The 23,232-nt window shown below is 33.0% G+C and overlaps 2 protein-coding genes and 1 long non-coding RNA gene across 3 annotated transcripts; 2 read left to right on the top strand and 1 right to left on the bottom strand.

Annotated features, from left to right (window-relative positions):
* The first annotated feature begins 3,320 nt into the window (after positions 1 to 3,320).
* Positions 3,321 to 4,481, top strand: LOC128172504 (uncharacterized). Its single transcript, XR_008242270.1, has 3 exons — positions 3,321 to 3,669; positions 3,852 to 3,971; positions 4,378 to 4,481. It is a non-coding gene; the product is annotated as an uncharacterized LOC128172504 (long non-coding RNA).
* Positions 4,482 to 10,428: 5,947 nt separating this feature from the next.
* Positions 10,429 to 11,820, top strand: LOC128172433 (uncharacterized). Its single transcript, XM_052838232.1, has 2 exons — positions 10,429 to 10,863; positions 11,325 to 11,820. The coding sequence occupies exons 1-2, from the start codon at positions 10,470 to 10,472 to the stop codon at positions 11,768 to 11,770; spliced, it is 840 nt and encodes a 279-aa protein (XP_052694192.1). The 5' UTR covers positions 10,429 to 10,469; the 3' UTR covers positions 11,771 to 11,820.
* Positions 11,821 to 20,090: 8,270 nt separating this feature from the next.
* On the bottom strand, positions 20,091 to 20,803 carry LOC128172485 (uncharacterized). Its single transcript, XM_052838278.1, has 2 exons — positions 20,778 to 20,803; positions 20,091 to 20,411 (listed from the first exon to the last, which is right to left on the bottom strand). The coding sequence occupies exons 1-2, from the start codon at positions 20,801 to 20,803 to the stop codon at positions 20,093 to 20,095; spliced, it is 345 nt and encodes a 114-aa protein (XP_052694238.1). The 3' UTR covers positions 20,091 to 20,092.
* Positions 20,804 to 23,232: the final 2,429 nt, after the last annotated feature.

Here is a 23,232-nt window from a genome sequence, read left to right as displayed (position 1 = left end):
AATGACGAATAAATATAAATAAAGAAATAAACCGATTCAGTTAAGTTTAATTATAAAAAGATACGTGTTAAAGTGTTCATGTTTATTTCTATCAGAACGTGACTTTTCTGATCAGCAACCGTATGATTAAGCCGCTTTAAGAATCGGTTGCATGTGTCAATTATGAATGAGATGTATGAACCAGGATGATTACATCGAACCAACTCGCTATATAATTATGCTGAAATGCATGTAGGGCGGGGTCTTTTCGTTACGTGCATCCGTGCACAGTTTATGCAGAGAATATCAATGCTATGGTTTTAAGCAACACCATATTCGAATGGAACAGATAACTGTTTAGCGATGACACAAAATTACCTGTTCGTACTTTCCTTCATTTTCATTAAAAGCTGTTTTTCTCAGCAATGTGTCACCAAAGCTTTTCAAAAGATTACCCATGGTGAACTTAATTCGACAGATTTTGAACCTTTGCTTGCTTTTGAAGAAAACAGTTATGGAAAAATGTGGCACATGTGCGTGCTTAACTGCGAGCTCGACCAACGTTGTATTGGGTTTCAGCTCTGTAAAGTTACCGAGAGTTTATTCTATTGTGAAACATGCTGTACATGGAAGAAAATTAGAGGATTCGATATTATGGATGATCCTGGATGTAAATACATAGAAAAGGTGAGCAGTTATATATATTTTCTTGTTGAAGAAAGTGTTCACTGTTTTGACTATCTTTTAAACACCTCTTAGATAAAAGGTATATATATCAAACTAAAAATGATAAAGGGACCACATGATTTTGTTACTTTATCAATTGCTGAACGGTTGATCACTTATTTATTGTTTCAGAATATTGCATTCGGAGAGAATCGTAAGTGACCTTTCAACGTTCATGATATGTTTATGAAAACATTGTCAAAATTACTTTGAACACATTTGAATTATTTCTAAGCTTGCATAAAAAATGCATTTACTTGGGTTTAACACTTATTACTAAACACTACGTCGCACTAATCTATTGACTTTACATTAAAATTAGGTTTTAAGAAGGGATGTATTCATATGTGTACATATTTAAGTAATTTAATATCATTGAAGAATAAAAGTATTTATACAAACCTTAGTAATTTAAACTTGATTGTAATAATGGTTTTAAGCAACTATGCTGTTCTAATCTCTCTTTCGAGCTATCTTCATACCTCTAACTCTCTACCTCTCTTTTTCTCTCTCTCTGGCAAAGCCTTGTTTATTAACTGATAAAATATTTTGTTGACAGTGGCGTATAAAAGAACCACAATTTTAAGCGGAACATTGGATAGCAATCACAGTTCATCACTCGCCGTAGACGGGGTGACACTCGCAAAACAGCAATTTAGTAGCTGTCTCAAACTGGTCCCCAGTTCCCTGGCTGATGATTCAGTTGGATACCACGTATTATATAGAAAAAGTTGTCTTCTACGCAGGGGATGGTGTTTATGGTGAAATATAAGATACTCATTCTTGGGTTTTTTCCGTCAAATGTGTGTGCCCTATACAAAACCAATGTAATTTATTGATTTATTGCCGTTATCTCTACATTGTGAGAAACGGATGCTGATGTTATACAAAATATTTCTTCTTACAAGCGAGGAATTAATACCGTATGAAATCTCGAGAAGCATCTGTCGAATATTTCAGTATTATTTCTTAAAGTTGCGAACAGTTTAAAATTATGTTGGTATTTGCAAATTCATTGAATCATTCAGGAATTTCCTACAAAAATGCTTAAAACGTGGTCATTTTGACGAGGTTGAAAATTTGGCTTTATTGGCAATTTTCCTTTTCTCGTTAAAATGTCCACCTGTCAGTCTATTTTCTTATTTTATAAACCACAATTACAAAAAACGATTATTGTTATATTTCACCGTACAAGCCCATCCTCCTTTTGTTAACACTGACATCACATTATATTAAAGGGACAGTACGGCGCATCTTATTAAAAAACCGACTTGAAATTTTTTTCCGATCATAATAGGAATTTTTTTTTAGAAAAATTACAAATAACTCCATGAAATAAATCTAATTATCTCATTAAAATTAATAACTAAAAATAACCCATACATATATACATCGCAACGTGTTACAGGGTTCAGCCCTCTATACTATCACGCATGGGTATTTACTGTAAACATATTGTAGAACTTATAAACGCTTATGTCAATACACTTTTTGCTTTCTATATAAGTCATTTTAATCTCATTTAGCCTCCCAAGCAGACGACATCGATATTGCAATAGACGTATACAAATACCTATGTGGAGGATTGTATCAGGGTCCCACAGCCGGCAATGACGTCATACTCTTTATGTGTCCTCCAGGATCCAGGGGTAGTAGTGTCACTATTCAGAAATTGGCGAGTGGTTACGTGTATCTGGGAATCGGTGAAGTTGAGGTGTACGGATTTTAGATATATTGTTATACATTTAAAATCTAGATTATGGCTCCAGAGTGTCGTTTATTGGCACCAAATCCATTATGATGTCATAATTGATTTGATTTGTTTTCTCGTGTTTTTTGTTTCAAGCAATCAAATTTATAGGAAATATAGCAATGTCTTGAAATTGTGTGACATGTTATAACCTGAGACACGCAACATCTAAATTGTTTAAAACCTTAAATTTCTGTCTATACAACAAATTTAAGCTCTGATGGATTCTATGAAACAAACATATTGTGAAGAACGTATTTTGGAATATGTGGAATTTCGTTACACTGTACAGTGGCACCTTTCTTTAAGTAAATTTTCATGACTTCAACTACTGTTAGTATTAAAAAGTTTTAAATACCATTTATAACGATTGTTTGTTTTATAAACAATTGATATCGACAAGATGACCTTCAGCACTAGCGTAATATGAAATAAAAATGCTTTCACACTAGCCAATGTTGTAAATTCGTGTGGCATCTTAACTGTGTATCCCCTCGCGCAACTTGCTGCCAACTTTAATTTCTTATCAGAGCAGATTACATATCGCACGACCTCAGCTACGTCATTATAATCTGTAATCTGCTTGCAAGAATTGTTTATATATGTTTAAAAATAATGCATATTATGAAATGAAGCTACATTATTAAACCTTAAAGCAGATGTTTAGTGTTTCTGCTAAAACAGGGGAACTGTTCAACCACGTAAAAGCCCCCCTCCCGTCCATGTAAACCATGAAATAGCTTGGGATAAATGTTTTGATTTCGAAGTGATTTAAGGATGTGAATATTCGTGTAATATTTCAAACGACTCTAATTTTCTCTTTTCACAAAACGATATAGTTGTAGTTCAATTATTTCCATTTATTCTTAAGGTGGAAGGCTACATCGTCAAAACATGTCTGACTTCCGTTCGAAACGCCATTGTGTTCCGGATTGATAACATTATGTCGTGGTACAAAATAGCTATACACCGTTTAATTGAACTCTTCTAACTAAGGAGGTGAGATAGGACTGAAATCACCAAAACGCTTAGAAAATAAGTCAATTTTCTTCCTGTTTAAAGCTTTTAACTAACATTGATTATCAGCTGTTTTGTACGGAAAACGTGGAATCTAGATAATATACAGTTTCCCTGCTCTGCTGCTATTGGCAATACATTTTTGTCATGTCATCTGCAACAGACGATCATACATATGTGGCGGATTATCGATATAGGTAAGCAGATGTCAAATTTTCATTTAAACTATATATGTATGATGAATATAAAACGAAAGTACCGTAGTACGATCTCTTGAATTGATCCTAACTTCCCAAATTTAAAAAAAAATATTTGCAGTAAAAGACTTTCATTGAAACTTTGACATTAAACTAATGTATTTTGATTAAAATAAATACAGCTAGGTAGCAATAGCAGTGGAGGCCCGGTTTTGCAGGCCAAATGAGGAAAAGACAGAATTCTGATAAGGAGCATGTTTTTCATTTCCACACATGCATGTGTATCACTATGGACATCTAATGTATGTATTAATATGCGTATGGTTGTTGTTTATAATTGCTATTGTATATAAAAAAAATAAAAGGCAATTTAACTACTAATATTTTGTTTTAAAGAGTTAAATATATATAATGCATTCATCAAAAATATAATTTTTCAGCTTCAAACATTATCATAAGCACTACTAATCTTATATCTACATATTTAGCATAGACTTGTTCCTTTTTTAATTTTTCTTCGTGATTTTTATAAATTAAAAAATTGATCCCAAGATATTTGAGACCATGTAAAATAAAGAAAGACAACTCTTAAACAGGATCTTTTATACCAAGATTTTTGCAATAATTAAGTATTTCCTTTAATTTTTCAATTTCATTCAATTTCTTTTCTTCATCCTATTAACCAACGAATATTGTTTATATTTTTAGGTTTTTGTAGGATTTTGTCCAGCAGTTTGCCTTAAAAGAATTTTTTTATATTTTAGTTTCATATTTATGTGGATTCCAATAAAAATCATACAAACTTCATTCATGATTTTTTTGTTTTTCATTTCTAAACTTAATAACATTTCACTTTTATAAAATTTTTAAAACAGAAATGTTTAATAATTTGATGAATATGGGGTTATCTGGAACCAGACTGATATTTTAAAAATTCTCTAGAAAATAGTGTATTGTATTTTGAGGTCTATTATTGTTGAATACTGTGCCTAGTATTGGTAACAAATGCATGCAACAAAAATCTCCTACACTTATTTGGTGTAGAGATCCACCTTAAATAATACATCACCCAGTATAATTCATGTCGCGTCGGAATGATTTGCTTAGCGGTGTTCTAGTTAAACATCAATTGTATTTAAAACAAGCATTCTGAGAGTATTACATAAGCAATACACGTCCCCTACCGGTTTGTATTATTCTATGAAAGGTTCCAAGCACACAACTATTTCAGAGCTATTGTAAACGAGATGTCATGCTTTAATCAGAGATAAAAGAACAGAGGAAATTAAAACTATATAGTTGATATAGAAATTAAAGCTGCTTGGTCCGATTTTGTATCAAATTTTATGCACCCTTTTAAACGATGGTTATGCTTAGTATATGTATAAAAATAGGCATTGCAGTAGTTTTCCAGTCAATCAAGCCATATTTCAATGAAGAAAAATACCTACAAAATTTGCTAACAAAACAAACGACATAAAAGGGTACCGCGTTATTTCGCCTCATGTTAAATTTCACCCTTGACGACGAGCCGGGTATGGTTGTGTTACGACTTTGACATCGCTTTAAATAAAGGTCGAAATGATCAGACAAATTACAAATAAACATGTGTACGTTTTGTTCGCCAATATTTCTGAAGTCTGCTTTCTTTACAATCAATGCATAGCATGCGGGTTGGATAACCCAAATCATTCGGGGGACGAAACGAAGCGGTTTCCTTTTCTAAACATTCCCGTGATGCATTTTGGTTTGTTTTTTCGTTTGCCCAGAGAGAAATTATTTTTATCTACTTTGAATATTTCTAACTTTGAAAGGAGACTGATTCTGCTGGTGTAAATAGGAGAAAGTCCATAACTTTCTAAGATAAATGGCTTGTATGGAAAAAAAATATGATACTGTATTAACAAAAAAATCGGACCAAGCAGCTTTAAATAGGAAATAGGTAAAACTAGAAAACTGACCAGTCAGGAAGGGCCCCGCTATGACAATTAATATCGAGAAGTGAAAAAACTTTGAATTCCATCCTCTTTATATTAACAATGATTAAAAAATAAATGCCCGGCAGAAGATGTAAAGAACTGGAATACATGTATATAGGATCTCGTGATTTGTAGTTGGATATGATTTTCATCCAACAACTAAAGTGTTTTTTTCTTGAGCCTTAGTGAGGGGATAAAACACACAAGTTGGATAAAAATCATATTATACTACAAATCATATGAGATTCTATTTATCCGATGTTTTATACACCACAATCAATTTTTACACTGTTTATAAAACTCCACATTATTTTACTTCGTTATGCCTACGCAAATCCCATTGTAAAGTTGTGACAATCACTGTTCATATCGAACACACCCGATTTTATTTTTCCCATAATTCTTTGCAACGTCCTTGGCCGACCCTAACAATAGGCGCTAAGTTATACCCGGCCGAGCTGTCCAGCAATAAAGACGTGCTTAGTGTGTGAAGGGGGTATCGTGTTAGAAGCCTGTGTGGCATGTTTTAGTTTCACAAGTTCAGCATTTGACGCGGACACGGATAGCTGACCGTGGTAAGTATTTATTTAGCTTGGTGTAGTTTATTTGTAAATTTTTGCGCCTTTTTATTAGTATTACGCAGTCGTCCTATAAAGTCACCTTGACCATTGTTCACTGTAGAGTTACCTGTGTGTTCACGAGAGTGTTTAAATGGAATTCGTCTTTTTCTATAGTACAGTTTTTGCTATTGCTGTATAAAGAAACGGTGATTTAAAGGGCTATTTTCTATGCGTTATTTTATTTTACAATTTATTGTCACTTTTTCCACCTAACTTCTTGGGCGGAAGTGCGTCACCGGAAGTCTCAGACGCCATATTGTTTACTGTAAACAAATAACTTAGTTACCATTTACTTACAATATTTTGAGATGCTGCCTTTAATATAATACTATTTATACATTATCATAGTTTGATACTATCAGTGAGGTACTTATTATATAATGTATTATACAATATTGATTTTATTATGGTGTTATGGTGTCACTTGAACACTTATTGTAGTGTCATATTGTTGATGTTGAGGACGATGATGATGCGATGGTGATATCGACGACGATGGTGATGTCGATGATGATGTGATGGTGCTGTTGATGACGACGATGATGTTATGGTGATGTCGACGACGATAATGATGGTCTTGTCGATGATTATGAAGTAGATGATTATGGTGTTGTAGGCGATGATGTTGACGATAGTGTCGATGATTATGATGGCGATGGTGATGATGATGATTGTGGTGACGAAACTACTCTAGTTGTGGTTGTCCGTAGTTGGTCCAGGACTACAGCCCCGGCGATTCGGACACTCTTCTAATTTATTTTTGGTCATTTGTATAAACATGATATTTTTTCTTGTTGAGTGAAAGGTGTGTGAGTGTTTGTGTGGTTTAGTGTTTATATTTCTATCTTTTCTTTCTTTCTCTTATTTTTTTTGTTATTAAATTTTGTTAAATTTAAGATTTCTTGTTGTTGTTTGGAGTAGCCTCCGCTCATCCCGTTACAAAAGTCACAACTGTGAGATATCAATAAAATATCCAATGAGTCATTATTGATCGTTTCTGCGTTTTTGTTTTAAAACAAAAATCTTTCTTTTGGGAGAGTTGCTTGGAGGTTTGAATGGACGGCGATAAAAATAACTAAATATCAATTTCTCGACGGTTTTTATGCTGTACAAATAAAACTGCATTTTCTCTAAATATTTACCCACAGTTTTTTTAATCATATATCGCTTTCATTTTCCCAAAATGACATTCTATTTTCTACTTAAAAATTATCTGAAAATGCGTGGCCATCTATCGAGTGTGGCATTTGAAAGAAATTCATGCGTTTAACGCACCTTAATTTTTGATGACTTAAAAATTTGGATCAACCATTTAAAAGTGAGAACAATCTAGAGCATACTGCGTACATTTCTTATTCGTGAAAATGATACTTTTTTCTGTTATGAGAACCGTTTGCCTGAAAATGTAAGAAATAAACCTTTGATATTGCAATCTTATTAAAACATATGACAAATTCGATTTCATTTAACAAACGTTCCATTCCAAGTATTCAATAACGTCTTAATTTATAGTTTAAAACTATAACGGTGGACATTACATATTTTTAACGTAAAATTCAATAGGTAGTACAACAGTAGTTTTTCATTATATGAACAATGTTATATATGAGCTGTATTTTATAGATTTTTTTTTGCTGCAAAAACCTGCTAGTATGATAAGTCTATGCATAAAACTTAAACTTTTATGATAAATAAAATTTTTAAAAATCAATAATTTTTTGTCAAAGGAAATATTTCTCTTCTGAGGAATATACAGCAAATCAATTTTTGTACAGGACGACAATAATTCAATTTTGCTTCAAATAAGGCTTCTTAACGCCTTTTCTACAAAAATATGACTATCAGAAATTTAAAATCCATGATATTTTTGTCATTTTAGTAGAAAAAAACATTGTAGTAAAAAAAAAAAAATTCAACATGAAAAATGCAGCTCATATTGTTTTAACGCACACAAATCTAGCTATGGGCGTTTAAATAAATACATTCTATTTTACATATTTAAGCTGTTCTGATCGGATTTTCCTTAGCCAGTTTATCACATTCGTTTTCCCATTAATTTTTTCTTATTATCTTTGACAATGAATGAATCTGTAAACAGATCTTTTAATATGTAGAAACATCAAGAAGCATTAAAAGTACAGACGAGTTAAACAAATAGATCATTAATGCCTAATCAAATCCTTGAACTAATATCATCAAAGCTATAGGTAAATATAAAAAAAGTTAATCAAAATCTAATCAAATATTTAAAGCTTATCTGGAAAACATACACAGAGTGTAGTGCACGTATTATTTGTAAAATGTTTACAACTTAAAACAACAGTTTGAAAAATGGATAAGTTCAGAAAGCGCAGTTGTAAACAATATTTATGAGCAAGGGCCATTAAATACAATCGTATCAATGTACATCACATTTCACAAGCAGCATAATTTATTATCTCAATTATAAAAACACATTTTTGTCTAATTAAAGAGAGTGACTGATTAGAATTTAATTTTTTTTCCATTTTTTTCTCTAAAAGTTAACAGCCCACATAGATCATAAAGGAGACGTGTTCAGCATGAATACATCAGTTAATAGTACCTTAAAAATTTGCATTGTTTTAAAAAGCAGCATTATATCCTAATTAGTATCATTTTGTTGTATGTAGAAAAATACGTAAAGTGCACAGATCGAAACTAGAGGTACTGTGAGCAAGCTCACAATTGATACCCCCCGCTAAGATAAAAATCATAACGCGTGTATTTTTGCTATTATAGAAAATATTGGATGAATCTATTTCACTGTCCATTTTCTATAAATAACAACTGCTTTATTTTTGAAAACTGTTAATTTTCAGCTTCTAATATTTCCATTAATACAAAACATGACACAGACAGAATTTAGCTTTTTTGAAACAATGACCTTGAACTTTCTCAATTGACCTTGGGTCAAGGTCATAACACACCCTTAGGTCATAAGCAATCTTTGTGTGAAGTAAGAACTTCCAATGTTTCTCCATAAGAAAGATATGGACCGGACACGAATTTTGCTTTTTTTCTGCCAGTGACCTTAACCTTGCCCAAATGACCTTGGGTCAAGGTCATGACACACTCTTAGGTCATAAGCAATCTTTGTGTGAAGTAAGAAGTTCCAATGTTTCCCCATAAGAAAGATATGGACCGGACACGAATTTTGCACTTTTTCTGCCAGTGACCTTGACCTTGCCCGAATGACCTTGGGTCAAGGTCATGACACACCCTTAGGTCATAAGCAATCTTTGTGTGAAGTAAGAACTTCCAATGTTTCCCCATAAGAAAGATATGGACCGGACACGATTGCACAGACAGACGGACAGACAGACAGACAGACAGACAGACAGACGGACAGACGGACGGACGGACAAGGTGATTCCTATATACCCCCCCAAACTTTGTTTGCGGGGGGTATAAAAATTGATTTCTTTAACACACGAGCTTGAACTGGTTTTAAAGTAAGACGACCTTTTTTGATAACAAAGTATGATATTGTAAAATTGATGAGAACACTTTGATTAAGCATGGACACACTTCATAGCTCGTTATAAGAAGAACATGTGCTAATAAGTCGCATATAAAACATCCTCCAAACTTCAAAAAATTACAACACAGTTTACCTTCGGTATATTGTAAATTGATACCATATGCTCATTTTAACTCTGGTCTAAGCCTAATTTTCTTTTGCAATGTTGTTAGGCAAAAATGAATTGTCCATTACTCAAATTCCCTACTCGGTAATATTAAGACACGGAGGCGATAAATAAAGATAGCATTTAAACAAGGTAAATATCATTTTTCAGCCTTCTTATGTTTTCAAGGCGAACTAAAACATCGTTTCTAATAATCAAAACAGTTGTGTTTTTTTATCGTGCAAAAAATTTTCAATACATATGATTTATTATTCAATTCCCTTTAACTCAAATAAAAATTAAATCTGTAAGAACAATTTTCAATGTTTAACAACTAGATTTTTTTCAATACAAATCTCGTGTTGCGATATTCACTTTAACAAAAGTCATGTGTACTCTTATTCGCTCTCGACCGACTGTTACGTGGTGTCTAACATGGTTAAGGCAGATAAGAACTGGCATTCGAGATTTAATACTATGCTGTAGCATGCACTTATATGATTCCTTATCATGATTGGTTTGACCTATAGCGTACCTGCCTACCTTATTTCCGAATGACGGCGGTCATGTTGATTGTTATTGTTTTCGTAAGCTTAACAGTTTCATTTGCACAAACAAATGATGAGTTTTTATCAAATAATGGTGACATTGCTTTACGAGAAATGGTTTTGGAACTGAAAAATGTTGTGATGCATCAGAATGAGAGAATAACGGCTCTGGAGCAGAAATGCCAATCACTAGAGAAAAAGAACAGTGAAAGTTCAGAGGAAATTATTGCCTTGATGAAGAAAATAAAGATACAAGATCTATCAATTGAAAAATTGAACCAAAATGTTCGTGTATGTGAGAAAACAGTGAAAAAAGTATCTAAACTGTTATATACTGTGGGGAAACAACGACCATCTCGAAAATCTCTAAACTCGATTGGTTCTTCTATTCCTAGAACGGGTTTGTTTGTCTTTTTTTAATGAATTTGTTTCTTTTTTTAATTATTTTATTAACACTATATAAAAACATACGTTAGAATCAAAATTATGCGGAGGTGAAGGCTTGTGGCATTTTTCAAAAGAAATACAGATTTGAGTATCATAAGTTGTTTTATGTAAAGAAGACGATAAGTTAAGGACGACTGTGCTTTTGGTTTCATCAATTTCACAGAATTATATTATAAACAGTGAGAGTGTTAAAAATATGAAATCTAATTATTCTAAAAGTTAAGTTACAAGTACAGTTTATTAAATATAAGCCATATTTTGATAATTGTACGAGTAAACTTCCTTGTAGCTCCACGCATATCCGTAGAAGTACACATTCAAACGTTTAACCTCTCTTAATATTTTAAAATTGAAATATGATTTGGCAACATGGTTAAATATATGTTAACAAATGCAAATAATTGAACTCCACAGAAAGACTACTCTCGACACAAACGACAGCGGCACCAAACGCGGAAAACACGGTCGCCTTCTACGCCTATGCTTCTCAGAAAATTCCAAGTCCCAGTAGCCATTTCATCCTGACCTTCGACACAATCATAACAAATGCCGGCGACAGTTTCCATCACCATTCAGGAACATTCATTACCCCTCGTACAGGGTTCTACGTATTCACCTGGTCATTCAGACTACAAAACGATGCACACGTTTCGACAGAGCTTGTCGTGAACAACGTGGTGAAGGGGTCAGTTTACTTTGATGCCCACCCAGGGGTAGGTGGGAATTCAGGAGGGACTGTGGTGGTTCATGTCAATCAAGGGGACGATGTGTTTGTACGTACGACCCAGTTTGCCAACCTTGGGGACATATTGAGCGATCATATCGGAAGAACCTATTTCGCTGGATGGCTGTTAGCGTAAATTTGTACTTTAGCTGACAAAATATACTAGAAATAAAGAATAACTCCTTACCAATTATCGTTCTGTTTGGTAATGTAGCATTGGATTTTGCAGTGAACCCAGTGATCTGCGATATATTAACCCTGTATATCTTATTGTGAATTAACATTTGTACATTGAAACAAATGCCAACCTTTTTTTTTAAAGAAAATCAAGAACACCTTCTTATGATATCAGCGATATAAAAGAATTTAAAATAAATTATAATTTGGCGTGGCCCCATCGCATGCGTTTGAAACACTTGGAAACAAGCAAATGAAGTTACATGTAACTAAGTGCCTCATGAAATGTACTGATAACTAATCATTGATTAGAATACTCTGAAGGAGCCGCAATTATTTAAAAAAATAAATAATGTGCCATAGTACCTGAGTTTTTTACTTGTGTCATTTACATTCCCGGGTTGTAGATGGTAAAACCTTTCTAATGTGATAATGATTGATTCCATAAAATATATTCATTATACCCCCCGCAAACAAAGTTTGGGGGGGTATATAGGAATCATCTTGTCCGTCCGTCCGTCTGTCTGTCTATCCGTCTGTCTGTGCAATCGTGTCCGGTCCATATCTTTCTTATGGAGAAACATTGGAAGTTCTTACCTCACACAAGGATTGCTTATGACCTAAGGGTGTGTCATGACCTTGACCCAAGGTCATTCGGGCAAGGTCAAGGTCACTGGCAGAAAAAGTGCAAAATTCGTGTCCGGTCCATATCTTTCTTATGGAGAAACATTGGAAGTTTTTACTTCACACACAGATTGCTTATGACCTAAGGGTGTGTCATGACCTTGACCCAAGGTCATTCGGGCAAGGTCAAGGGCAGAAAAAGTGCAAAATTCGTGTCTGGTCCATATCTTTCTTATGGGGAAACATTGGAAGTTCTTACTTCACACAAAGATTGCTTATGATTAAAGGGTGTGTCATGACCTTGGCCCAAGGTCAATTGCGAAAGTTCAAGGTCATTGTTTCAAAAAAGTTAAATTCTGTCTGTGTCATGTCTTGTATTAATGGAAATATTAGAAGCTAAAAATGAACAGTTTTCAAAAATAAAGCAGTTGTTATTTATAGAAAATGGACAGTGAAATAGATTCATCCAATATTTTCTATAATAGCAAAAATACACGCGTTATGATTTTTTTCTTAGCGGGGGGTATCAATTGTGAGCTTGCTCACAGTACCTCTAGTTTCTTTTAATCAACGCAAAGGAGAATCTAGTAAGGCACATTTGTAAAGATGCTTTTTGTTTTTACATGAAATCCTCAAAACGCAGCCTTAACTAACCGGGAATTTTTATTCGCAAAATTGTTCAGAAATATATTGTGCATGTATTGACATGTTCAGGTTTAGGTGTAAGCTCTATTCAAAATACTTCTAATATCGATACACTTCGATGATCAAATGGCCGAAGAGTCAGATTCACTATGAGTAACGGTCCTACAGTAGAAGAAGAGCTAATTTTAATGTATTTTATGTTAAAGAATGGACATGAAACAACTAATCTAATCTAAATCAATGGTTGTATTTTGTTAGATAATGGAGTATGTGTAATTAACATTTTTTATGACGCATAACAAATAGAAAACCAACAAATTTGAGCCTATTAGTTATCTTCGCTTGATTAAGAAAGAATAGTTGTATTTTGTAAAAATAAAATAAATGTGTTTACCGAAGACGGTTCATCTTGTTTCATATTTTGATTGATAAAAAGTCTTTGTTTATTTACACCAAAATATGTGCATTACATTTTACAATATATTTAAAAAAAACAATCGCTGTCCATACATTTCCTTAAAAAAATCACGGTCTAATTAATTATACAATGGTCAACCTTGAACATGTCGTTGTAAGGGTATTTTTAAATGTCATCTGTAAAATGATACAATTATGTATTGTTTTGTATTGTATGTATAAACATGTATTTATTATGAATAAAATGCAGACATTTTACATGGAATACCTTTAACCCACCATAACTAATCATTCTGCATTGTTATCTTAACGTCATAGTCTCGAAAAGGTCTTAGCTGATAAGACATTTATTTGAGCTTTAACAGTGAGAGAAAAAGGGGCATGCATTTACTAGTTGCAGTTGGATATTTTTCAATAGTGTTCGCCAAGCCCGAACATAAAATATATGATGTGAATGTAAGTGATCGCATCACGTTACGGAACATGGTTTTTGAGCTGAAATCTTTAGTTCTGGATCAAAGTGAAAAAATAAAGGCATTAGAAAGGCAAAATGATATGCAATCCGAAAACATAAAGGAGCTTAGGACAATGATTAAAACACAAGATGCAAAAATATTGCATTTGCATCTCCAGCACGCTGACAAAATTGATCTTGTAAATAAATCAAACTTGATGGAACCTAAACCAAGGAATTTCCAGAGTAAGAAAGCTCCAACTTTCGAAGGGCCTGAACTTTCTGAAAAAGGTAGGCAATAAATAAAAATATACCTCTGGATTATGAAAAAAGTATCAGCCCAACGTTAAGTGTGTCTTTCAATTGACCCCCCCCCCCCCACCAAAAAAAAAATGCTTTTAATCTAGCGAATATTTGAAATATAGAAAGGGAGATAAATGATCGAATAAATAAATTAATTTTTTTTCAAAGCATTTTCAAAAATAATAGTTGTTAGGTGTCACTTACTTTTTCAGTGATGCGTACCCAAACACAACACCGGATAGCTCGAGCTTCAGACACTCCAATTGCCTTTTACGCTTACTCCTCTCACACATTCTCAAGACCTAGCGACCACTTCGTCTTGAGCTTCGACACAGTAATCACAAATGGTGGTAACAGTTATCATCCACATTCCGGAGTATTTATTGCACCTCGGTCTGGATATTATGTCTTTACGTGGTCATTGAGGGTTGAGGGCGATGCTCATATTTCGACTGAACTTATGGTAAATGGAGCGCCTCAAAGTTCCATTTATTTTGACGCGACGCATTACGTAGGTGGAAACACACCAGGGACGGTTGTCGTTCAAGTTAACCAGGGCGATGAAGTGTTTGTACGTACGACCAAGGATAATTTCAACGGCGGTGACATTTTAAGTGATTATATGGGACGAACATATTTTGGGGGCTGGCTTTTGCATATAGCTTAAATTTGTTTCAGTTTTGATTTAAGCCTCCTAAAAATATGAAAATAAACTTTAAATAAGTTTAATGTTATTCAGCAGTATGTTTTACGTATTTTTGCGTACAATGGTGCTGTATCCCCACTGAGAAAACTGTTATTCATACGTATACTATAATGACAGTTTCATGAGGCTAACACCTGTGTGTTTTATATTTTAGAGCGTATACAATTAATTGATTACGGACAAAGGACTTTCAATCAACCACAAAACATTTAACCAATGAGCAAAACATGTCCGAAAGTGACAATGAAATAAATGAATATGATAGGTATGTTAAACTGGTCGAACTGGTAGAGTTTTAAGGACAAAATCAGTAGTTTTATTTTTAAATATGAAACATGTATGAGCAAATTGCGTAGAAAACATACATTTTATAATTATTTATAAAAGATAACCAACTTACAATGATTAATTATTACTATTATACCTTGGACAACTGTTAAAAAAATAAACTGGCAGAAGAGATCTTTGCAAATCAATATTAGATATAGTAAAGAGTCAGTATGCATACAATGCTGATATTCATACATTTTTCAGTAAGGATATAGACGACAGTATATTCCTAGAGGTGCTTCTTATGGAAATAAGGGGTCTTTCTATTTCATACTCATCTCATAAGAAAAAGGAAAGAAAGAAGATTGAAATCTCCCTAGATAAGGAAATAACATACTTAGAATCTCAAGAGCACATTAATTTTGAACTAATATAACAAAAAAAATCAAATCTTGAAAATTTAAGAAAAGATAAACTTCAAGGCCATTGCATAAGATCTCGAGCAAGATGGATCGAGCAGGGAGAAATACCAACAAAATATTTTCTAAATTTGGAGTCTCGGAATTTTCTGAACAAAACTACAGTACCGATCAGACCCAACCTAACAGAAAGTAAACCCCAACTAAACCCAGGGTTTACTTTCTGGGTTTACTAGAGTGGACCCTGAGTAAACCCAAAGTAAACCCAGAGTGGACACAGAGAGTAAACCCAGTCAGAAGTATACCCTTGACAACAGACGCTAACTGTGTATTCGGAATATACAAGGGGCAGGAAAAACAGGCAGTAGAATACTAAGATAAAAGACAGGTCTGCATCACACTTCAGTGCGTACAGTTGACTTCAAAAGCAATGTCCCAATACACTCAAAGTAAACCCCGAGAGGACCCAAATTTTCAAAGAGGAAACCCAAAGTAGACCCCAAAAGTAAACCCGGGGTTTAGTTGGGGTTTACTCTGGTGTTAGGTTGGGTCTGATCGGTACTGTATCAAAAAAGTAGAACTTAAAGAAGGGGAAATTATACACAAGCAATCGAACATATTGAATCAGGTTAAAGAATTCTATGAAAAACTATATACATGTGCTGATTCAGATTTAATAAATATTAACCTTGAAGAAATTATTAAAGTAGAAATTCTTAAGTTAGAACCAGATATATCTAGCTCGTTAGAAGCTGAAATTTCCCATAAAAGAAGTTCTTGAGGTTCTAAAAGTATGAAAAATAACAAATCACCAGGTAGTGATGGTTTTACGGTTGAATTCTTTAAATTCTTTTGGAAGGATCTAAAACTTTTCATCTTAAATGCAATCAACCTTATTTTTCTGAAAAAGGAGCTTCATATTTCCCAGAGATTGGGAATTATATCATGTTTTCCAAAAGGTGACAAACCAAGACAGTATTTGAAAAACTGGAGACCCATCACTCTTCTGAATGTTCTCTATAAGCTTAAATCAGGATGTATAAGTTATCGAATAAAGTCTACACTAGACTATATTATATCTGATACACAAACAGGCTTTTCTAAAGGAAGATATATTGGAGAAAATACTAGAATTATTTTTGATTTAATGTCATTCACTGAAAATGAAAACATACCAGGTCTTTTAGGTCTTATTGACTTTGAGAAAGCCTTCGATTCTGTTTCATGGTCCTTTATACACAAAACTATAGGATACTTTGGATTTGGAAATAATATTATAAATTGGATAAAAATTCTCAACAAAGATTTTAAGGGTTCTGTTTTACAATGTGGCTTCCTGTCAGAACAGTTCAAAATCCAAAGAGGATGTAGACAGGGGATCCAGTAGCTCCTTACTTATTTTTTAAAATATTATTATTAATTTTAGCTATTCTCATAAAACAAAACTTTGATATTAGAGGTATAATTGTTAATGGCAATGAACATAAGATTTCTCAGTATGCAGATGATACTTCACTCATCTTAGATGGTTCACCAATGTCACTTTTTGCAGCTCTTTTTTTGATGCTGTGGATCCAATGAAACCCCTTTTTGGATTATATTGGTGCTCTTCCATTGGCAGTACCAAAAAAGAAAAATGAGCTTTGGCAGGCTTAATGTAGACACATTGCTGTCTAAGGATTGAGAAGTCACTTTAACAGTGAGTTGACATAATGTTGAATAGCTTTGTAACTCACTTGTGCAAGGTGAAAATCGGGAAATATCCGAAATAGAATACTCAAGTTATTGAATCTCATAAAAAGCAGTGTTTTAAGGTCAGACGACACGTTCCTCAATTTTATATTTTTTCCAGGGATATGTAATTGATTTACTACTACTTTGACAAACTTTCTTACAAAAAGGATACCTTACCAGGCATTTCTGCAAGATGCTAGAGTATGCAATTTCCTATATAATCTTCTTGAAAACCACTTGAATTGCTGATACAAAAATATTTGGCATATAGCGAAAATTCACTATGTTGGAGCTCCACCTCGGCCGGGGCTTGAGCTAAAGACCTATGGTATCTTCCGCACTAACCACTCGGCCATCTAGGCATGTACATATCAACAAATAAAATTTTAATCATTATAAAAATGATTTTAAATAATAATAATTTTGTTGGAATTCTTTAATTATTAAGAGGAGATACAAAAAGATGATCGAAGAAAGTGTCTGACCTTAAAAAGATTCATTGATACATGAAGTTGTAAATGACAAATTCAATAGTTTTTAATGGAGTGGGTATGTGAATTTTATTAGACTTGGGATGTAAAAATATAGGAAAATTAGGTTTTTGTTGTTTACATTATAAGAATAAATAACAAGATTGTGTTAAATAGATTGGAGAAAACATACCAACCTTTCTGGTACTGCCGATGTGATAACTCAAGTAAATGATTACTTGTAACCAACTCTTAATTTAAGAGCATATGTTAGTGCTACAACATTCCATTCTTATTTTAACCAATTAAAAATTGAACTTAATCATGTGTGCAAAGTGTAATTGTAGGTCTCCAAAAAGTCCCACTGCATATTATAGATTAAAAAGATATTTAAAATATATGACTGTATAGTTTTCGCATAATTTTTTTCTCACCAATGTTCAATTTAAAATTAATGATCTAGATAAACCAAGGATTAGTTGTACTGTATCTTTTGTCAATTACAGAACATTTATCAAAAATGAAACACTCAGAAACTCATAACCTCTGCTAAAACTTGTTTTACAGGTTCATTAAAGGTCTAAAATGCCTTGGTGTACTCGACAGGATCAGAAATTATCCTGATGCCATGAGAGGGCTCTTTGTCCATAAAAGTGATCTTGTTGTTGATGCAGTGGAAATGGACAACATGTTTGTTGTCGAATTTTCCGAGGAAGGCAGTAACAGATATATAAATGAATTAAGAATACAGACTTACTGGAGAGATTATTTACTTGAAATAGAAGGTATCTGGTATCTATTATCTTACAATTCAGACTTTTTGTTCGAGAGTGTATATGCATAAATGTGAATTATTATTTAAGGGTCCTCGATCAACACCTTTGTGAAAATATTTTCAAATTGTCATGAACTTATTTAATCTTTAAAGATATGCATATACATGTATGTGTATCAAAATAAAAAAAAAATACTGAAAATAATGCAGCATATAAACATGTATTAAATTACAAACATGATTTTCAAAAGCATTTATCAGTTCATACATGTATAAACTGACTCTAAATCTGTGAGTCAGCTAGTAGTCTTATTGGCAATTTATCAAATGCACTTTGAAATTAGACATGAAACATATCAGTAAATATAAATCTCACATTGCTAATATGTACAATTATAGGCCTGAAAATTTAAAAAAAAAATTGATTTCTGTCTGTTTACCCTTGCGAGAGCGTCAGGAATAATTCATGAATCATTAAGAAATGTTCATAAATCATATTCTTGAATCGGCTCATGAAATGTTCATGAAGATCCGATGAACTTACAAACTGGACATCATGATGATTGGAATTTTATTCATGAAAACAAAGTTCAAGAATATTCATGAAAAGCAGGTTATTCATGAACAACAGAAAAGGCATTTTTTAAAATCATGCAGAATACATTGAAGAATAAGCATGGTTATGAATGATCACTAACATTCATGAATGTTCTTGAAGATTAATGAACCAAGTTTTAAATGTTCTTGAAATTCACAACTTCATTAAGTATAATTTCATATAAATCTACATTTATGGCAATAGGTTTTAAGCCTTAAGATCAAAAATCAATTATCACTGAGTAAATCATGCGGTAACATTAACGATCAGCCTCAATTTTAATCTTGAACAACTCACAGTGCATCTGACTGGAATCTAATACTTAAAATTCCCATGTTATTGCCTTCAACAATGTTACACGACAATTCAAGCTCTCGAGTGTCAAACAAAATTGTCAGAGAAACTAAATACAATTGTTAAGGAGGCTCGGGGGTTGCTGCCATTTTTATACTATTTTTGTCTCCTTTAAAAGAAGAGCACAATGTATAGTGCCATTTTTATACTATTTTTGTCTCCTTTAAAAGAAGAGCACAATGTAAAGATATAAGAAATTGATAAAATAAAAAAAAACACGACTTTTTTTTTACCGAATGAATGTTGACAGCTTCAATAATTATGTCTAAAAATTTCAGCAAAATCTGGTGGTTACTTAAAATTTTATGGTATAACCCCCCATCCCCTTAGCCTCCTTAATGATTACAAAATTTGCCGGTTATGTGCATAGCCTTAACCTACAACTGTCTACCGGAGGCAATTTTTTCCTTTCTACTTTTTGAATATTTTGGATTTTTTCTCGAAATTTTTTTCGAGTAAATGACGGAAACTTCTCATGAATAATTTCCTCCAACAGTCTAAACTTCTCCTGATCAAGAGGAGGTCTGGGTCCATCTTCTCCACACTTCACAATTTTTTCCCCCAGATATTGAGGAATTTCGGATCTCCTCCAATGACAAAAGTTCTCTTAATGCATAATTGAGAGCTTGTTGTGCATTGAACATTCCTTTCACAGCATTCTTTAAATTGTACTTTTTCAAATTTAACCCACTCAGCTGTAATTCGCCTGCATCTGATTGGTTTTCCGGGGCTTGTTTATTTTCCAGTTTATGGACCTTCTTTTTAATTTTTTTAATATCCTTCTTCAAAATGTCAACTTCATTTTCCAGGCGTTCCAGTTTTTTCTTTTCCCTAATGGAATATAATAAAATCAAAACATTACAGGTCAATATAATTTAAGGTATTCAATGTATAATATGAAGGAGATTATGTTACAATTCTATACGATGTAAAACAGGTTTAAAATTCATAAATAATTAGCTAATCGAATGACTAACCCAAATATAAAATTTTTAAGTGTGAATCATTTTTATTTAAATAACGCTTTAAAATGATACAAAGAATTATAAAAGGCCCTACCACTCAATTTGGATATATTTATCTGATACAAAATATTGTCGTTATATATTGAATACCTTAAAGAACGTTATATTTTACTTTTTTAGAATGAAGGGGGTACAAAGTAGAGTTAAAAGACCAAATTGTAAAGGGAATTACCTGCTCTTTTTAATGAACATTTCCATGTTTCCTTGGATACTGAAATTATCAAACTCGTGGTTCTCATCGTCTGTGTAAAAACAAATACAATGTATTTAAAAAGTGACTTCGTTTCACTTACTTATTAATTAGTTAATTAGGCAATCAAATATCTTTTACACCACATATGCTTTTGAAAAATGAAACGAAAATTATACCAGTATTTTCTGACTCTTTTAGTTTATTCAATACAAAAATTTGCAACATAATTTTAAATTCCTCAGTAAAAAAAAATATTTATTAAGGCTACATAAAATCAATTCTCGGACCATTTTCCTAAAAAAAAAAAAAGAGGCGAGGGGGCATTTCCTAAAAAATTCATTTTTATTGATAAAAAAGGCTGGGTATTTGCTGGAAACTTTGTATTGCGATATATTGCAATATTTTAATTTGTATTGATATGTATTGCAATATTTTTTGTGTAAAACAATTTCAAGTTTAATTGTCTTAAAATGTACTTTTCACTATAGATATATGATATAAAATAATTTTTTTGGTAAAGAAATTTTATTTTCATTTTAAGAATACAGATTTATAATAAGTACTAAAATATCTCTGTTTTGTATTAGATATAAGCCATTTTTTCTTTTAATATGATTAAGAAAACTTAATTTAGAAGCTAAATTCTGAGTGTTATCAATATTGTCAATATATCGGTATAGAAAAATGTATTGCGATACGATATTTTTTTAGAGTCTATTGCAATATATTGGAATATCGATATTATTGCTCAGCCCTATGAAAACGTAAACGAGGAATTTAATTTTCTATATAAAAATAACGATAAAAAGTCTCTGTTCATCCATATAAACTTTCCTTACTTCGTAGGCATTATCTTTGAGTGCGATTTCTAAACGAGCCTGAATTGACTTTTGAAAATGATGACCAAAAGTGTTATTCAATTTCTTGGAATGTAGCTACCTCAAAATGGATGCATGCGTGCCTCAAAGAGCTGTAATATCAAATTTATTCAAAAAAATGCCGAAACACTCAATATTTTTTTCTAACCTGATGTTAACAAACTGTCAGATGTGCCACCACCTGCACCAGTCAAAGAATCCCTGGGGGAAGATAAGCCACCTCCTGCATCAGTCGTAGCACCCCTGGGGTAAGATATGCCGTGACCTGCACCAGTCTTAAAACACCTGGGGGTAGATTTGCCGCCTCCTGCACCAGTTGTAGAACCCCTGGGGAAGATATGCCGCCACCTGCACTAGTCGTAGAACCACTGGGGGAAGATATGCCACCTCCTGTACAAGTCGTAGAACCCCTGGGGGTAGATGAGCCGTCTGTAGCTAGTCGTCTCATAGCTTCCTTGGTTGGAGTTGTTGGTGTTGAAATTTCAACACCAGTTTTTTTTTGGTGTGATCCTGACATTCACACTGCGAATTGGAGCTTGCTCTATCAAGTTTAACAAAAAACTCAAATTGGGACTAAAAATGTGTTATATCTGAGATTTCGCTATATCCGTGTTCGTTATAAAAGTTTTACTGTACTTTGACTGCATGTAATAAGTTCAGAATGATTTGATTTAAAATAACTATTGTATTACATTTTTACACTTAAAATTGAATTTTCTGTAAAAAATAGAAATTGTACTTCACTCATTCAAACATTTGTAAATTATACAAACAATTGCCTCGATGTTTTACATATAAAATATTATTTATACATGTGTCGTATGATCAGTAGTTCTATATAACTTCCATAAACATAACAGTAATGTTTATAGTACAGTAGGTATATTTTTTTAATAATTAAAACGAGGAGTGCTTATTACGATAATCATTAAAATTCATAGAATATCTTAAAAAGTTTTTTATGAAAAATGTCATGCATATCTAAAATTTACTTGTTATGCATGTACCTACCCTATTCTCCAATTTGCCTTGTAGAATATCTGTGCTTCAAAACACTACTCTTTTTTGTATCCTCTAAGTATTTTCTCTTTTCTTAAAAAAGGAAAGTTGCAACAAATTACTGTGTGTAAATAACGGCCTAACAAGTTTGAAAAAATGTCAGTCAGTTCTTTGATTACAATTTTGATGCCTGTGAGATTTTAGTTACTGTAAGTGATTGAGACATGAAGCTTTCATAAATGATGGTCATTTAATTGAAGATGAGTTTAACGGGTTTTATTTTGTCAACTGCCACTTCCGGTTCTTACAGGAAGGGTTCAAACGAATCATGTTTATAACCAGTTTAGCTGACTTTCTGGAGTGGTTCATCTAGCCTGCAGACATGATTCCAAAGAAAAACCAAAAAAGCTGAAGGGGGGTCTGGGGGTCCTCCCCCAGCGGGGTTTCAGGGGGCAGCGCCCCTGATCAAGGGGTCCAGGGGGCCGAAGGCCCCGGCCAAAAATGGCTATTTTATCATTTAAAACCCCTGGAGAACTGAATTTTAGAAGCACCAAATT

This window comes from Crassostrea angulata, chromosome 2, assembly GCF_025612915.1.
Source record: "Crassostrea angulata isolate pt1a10 chromosome 2, ASM2561291v2, whole genome shotgun sequence".
NCBI classification, from domain to species: domain Eukaryota; kingdom Metazoa; phylum Mollusca; class Bivalvia; order Ostreida; family Ostreidae; genus Magallana; species Magallana angulata.
The sequence above is the reverse complement of the archived record's forward strand: the minus strand, read 5'-3'. Positions and strand labels throughout refer to the sequence as shown.

What these genes read in the sequence shown, in the direction of transcription:
- LOC128172433 (XM_052838232.1), top strand. Translation starts at nt 10,470, where the DNA reads ATGACGGCGGTCATGTTGATTGTTATTGTTTTCGTAAGCTTAACAGTT. An exon ending in TTCTTCTATTCCTAGAACGG is followed by an intron (nt 10,864 to 11,324) that starts GTTTGTTTGTCT and finishes TGAACTCCACAG; the next exon opens with AAAGACTACTCTCGACACAA.
- LOC128172485 (XM_052838278.1), bottom strand. Translation starts at nt 20,803, where the DNA reads ATGGAAATGTTCATTAAAAAGAGCAG. An exon ending in ATGTTCATTAAAAAGAGCAG is followed by an intron (nt 20,412 to 20,777) that starts GTAATTCCCTTT and finishes ATATTCCATTAG; the next exon opens with GGAAAAGAAAAAACTGGAAC.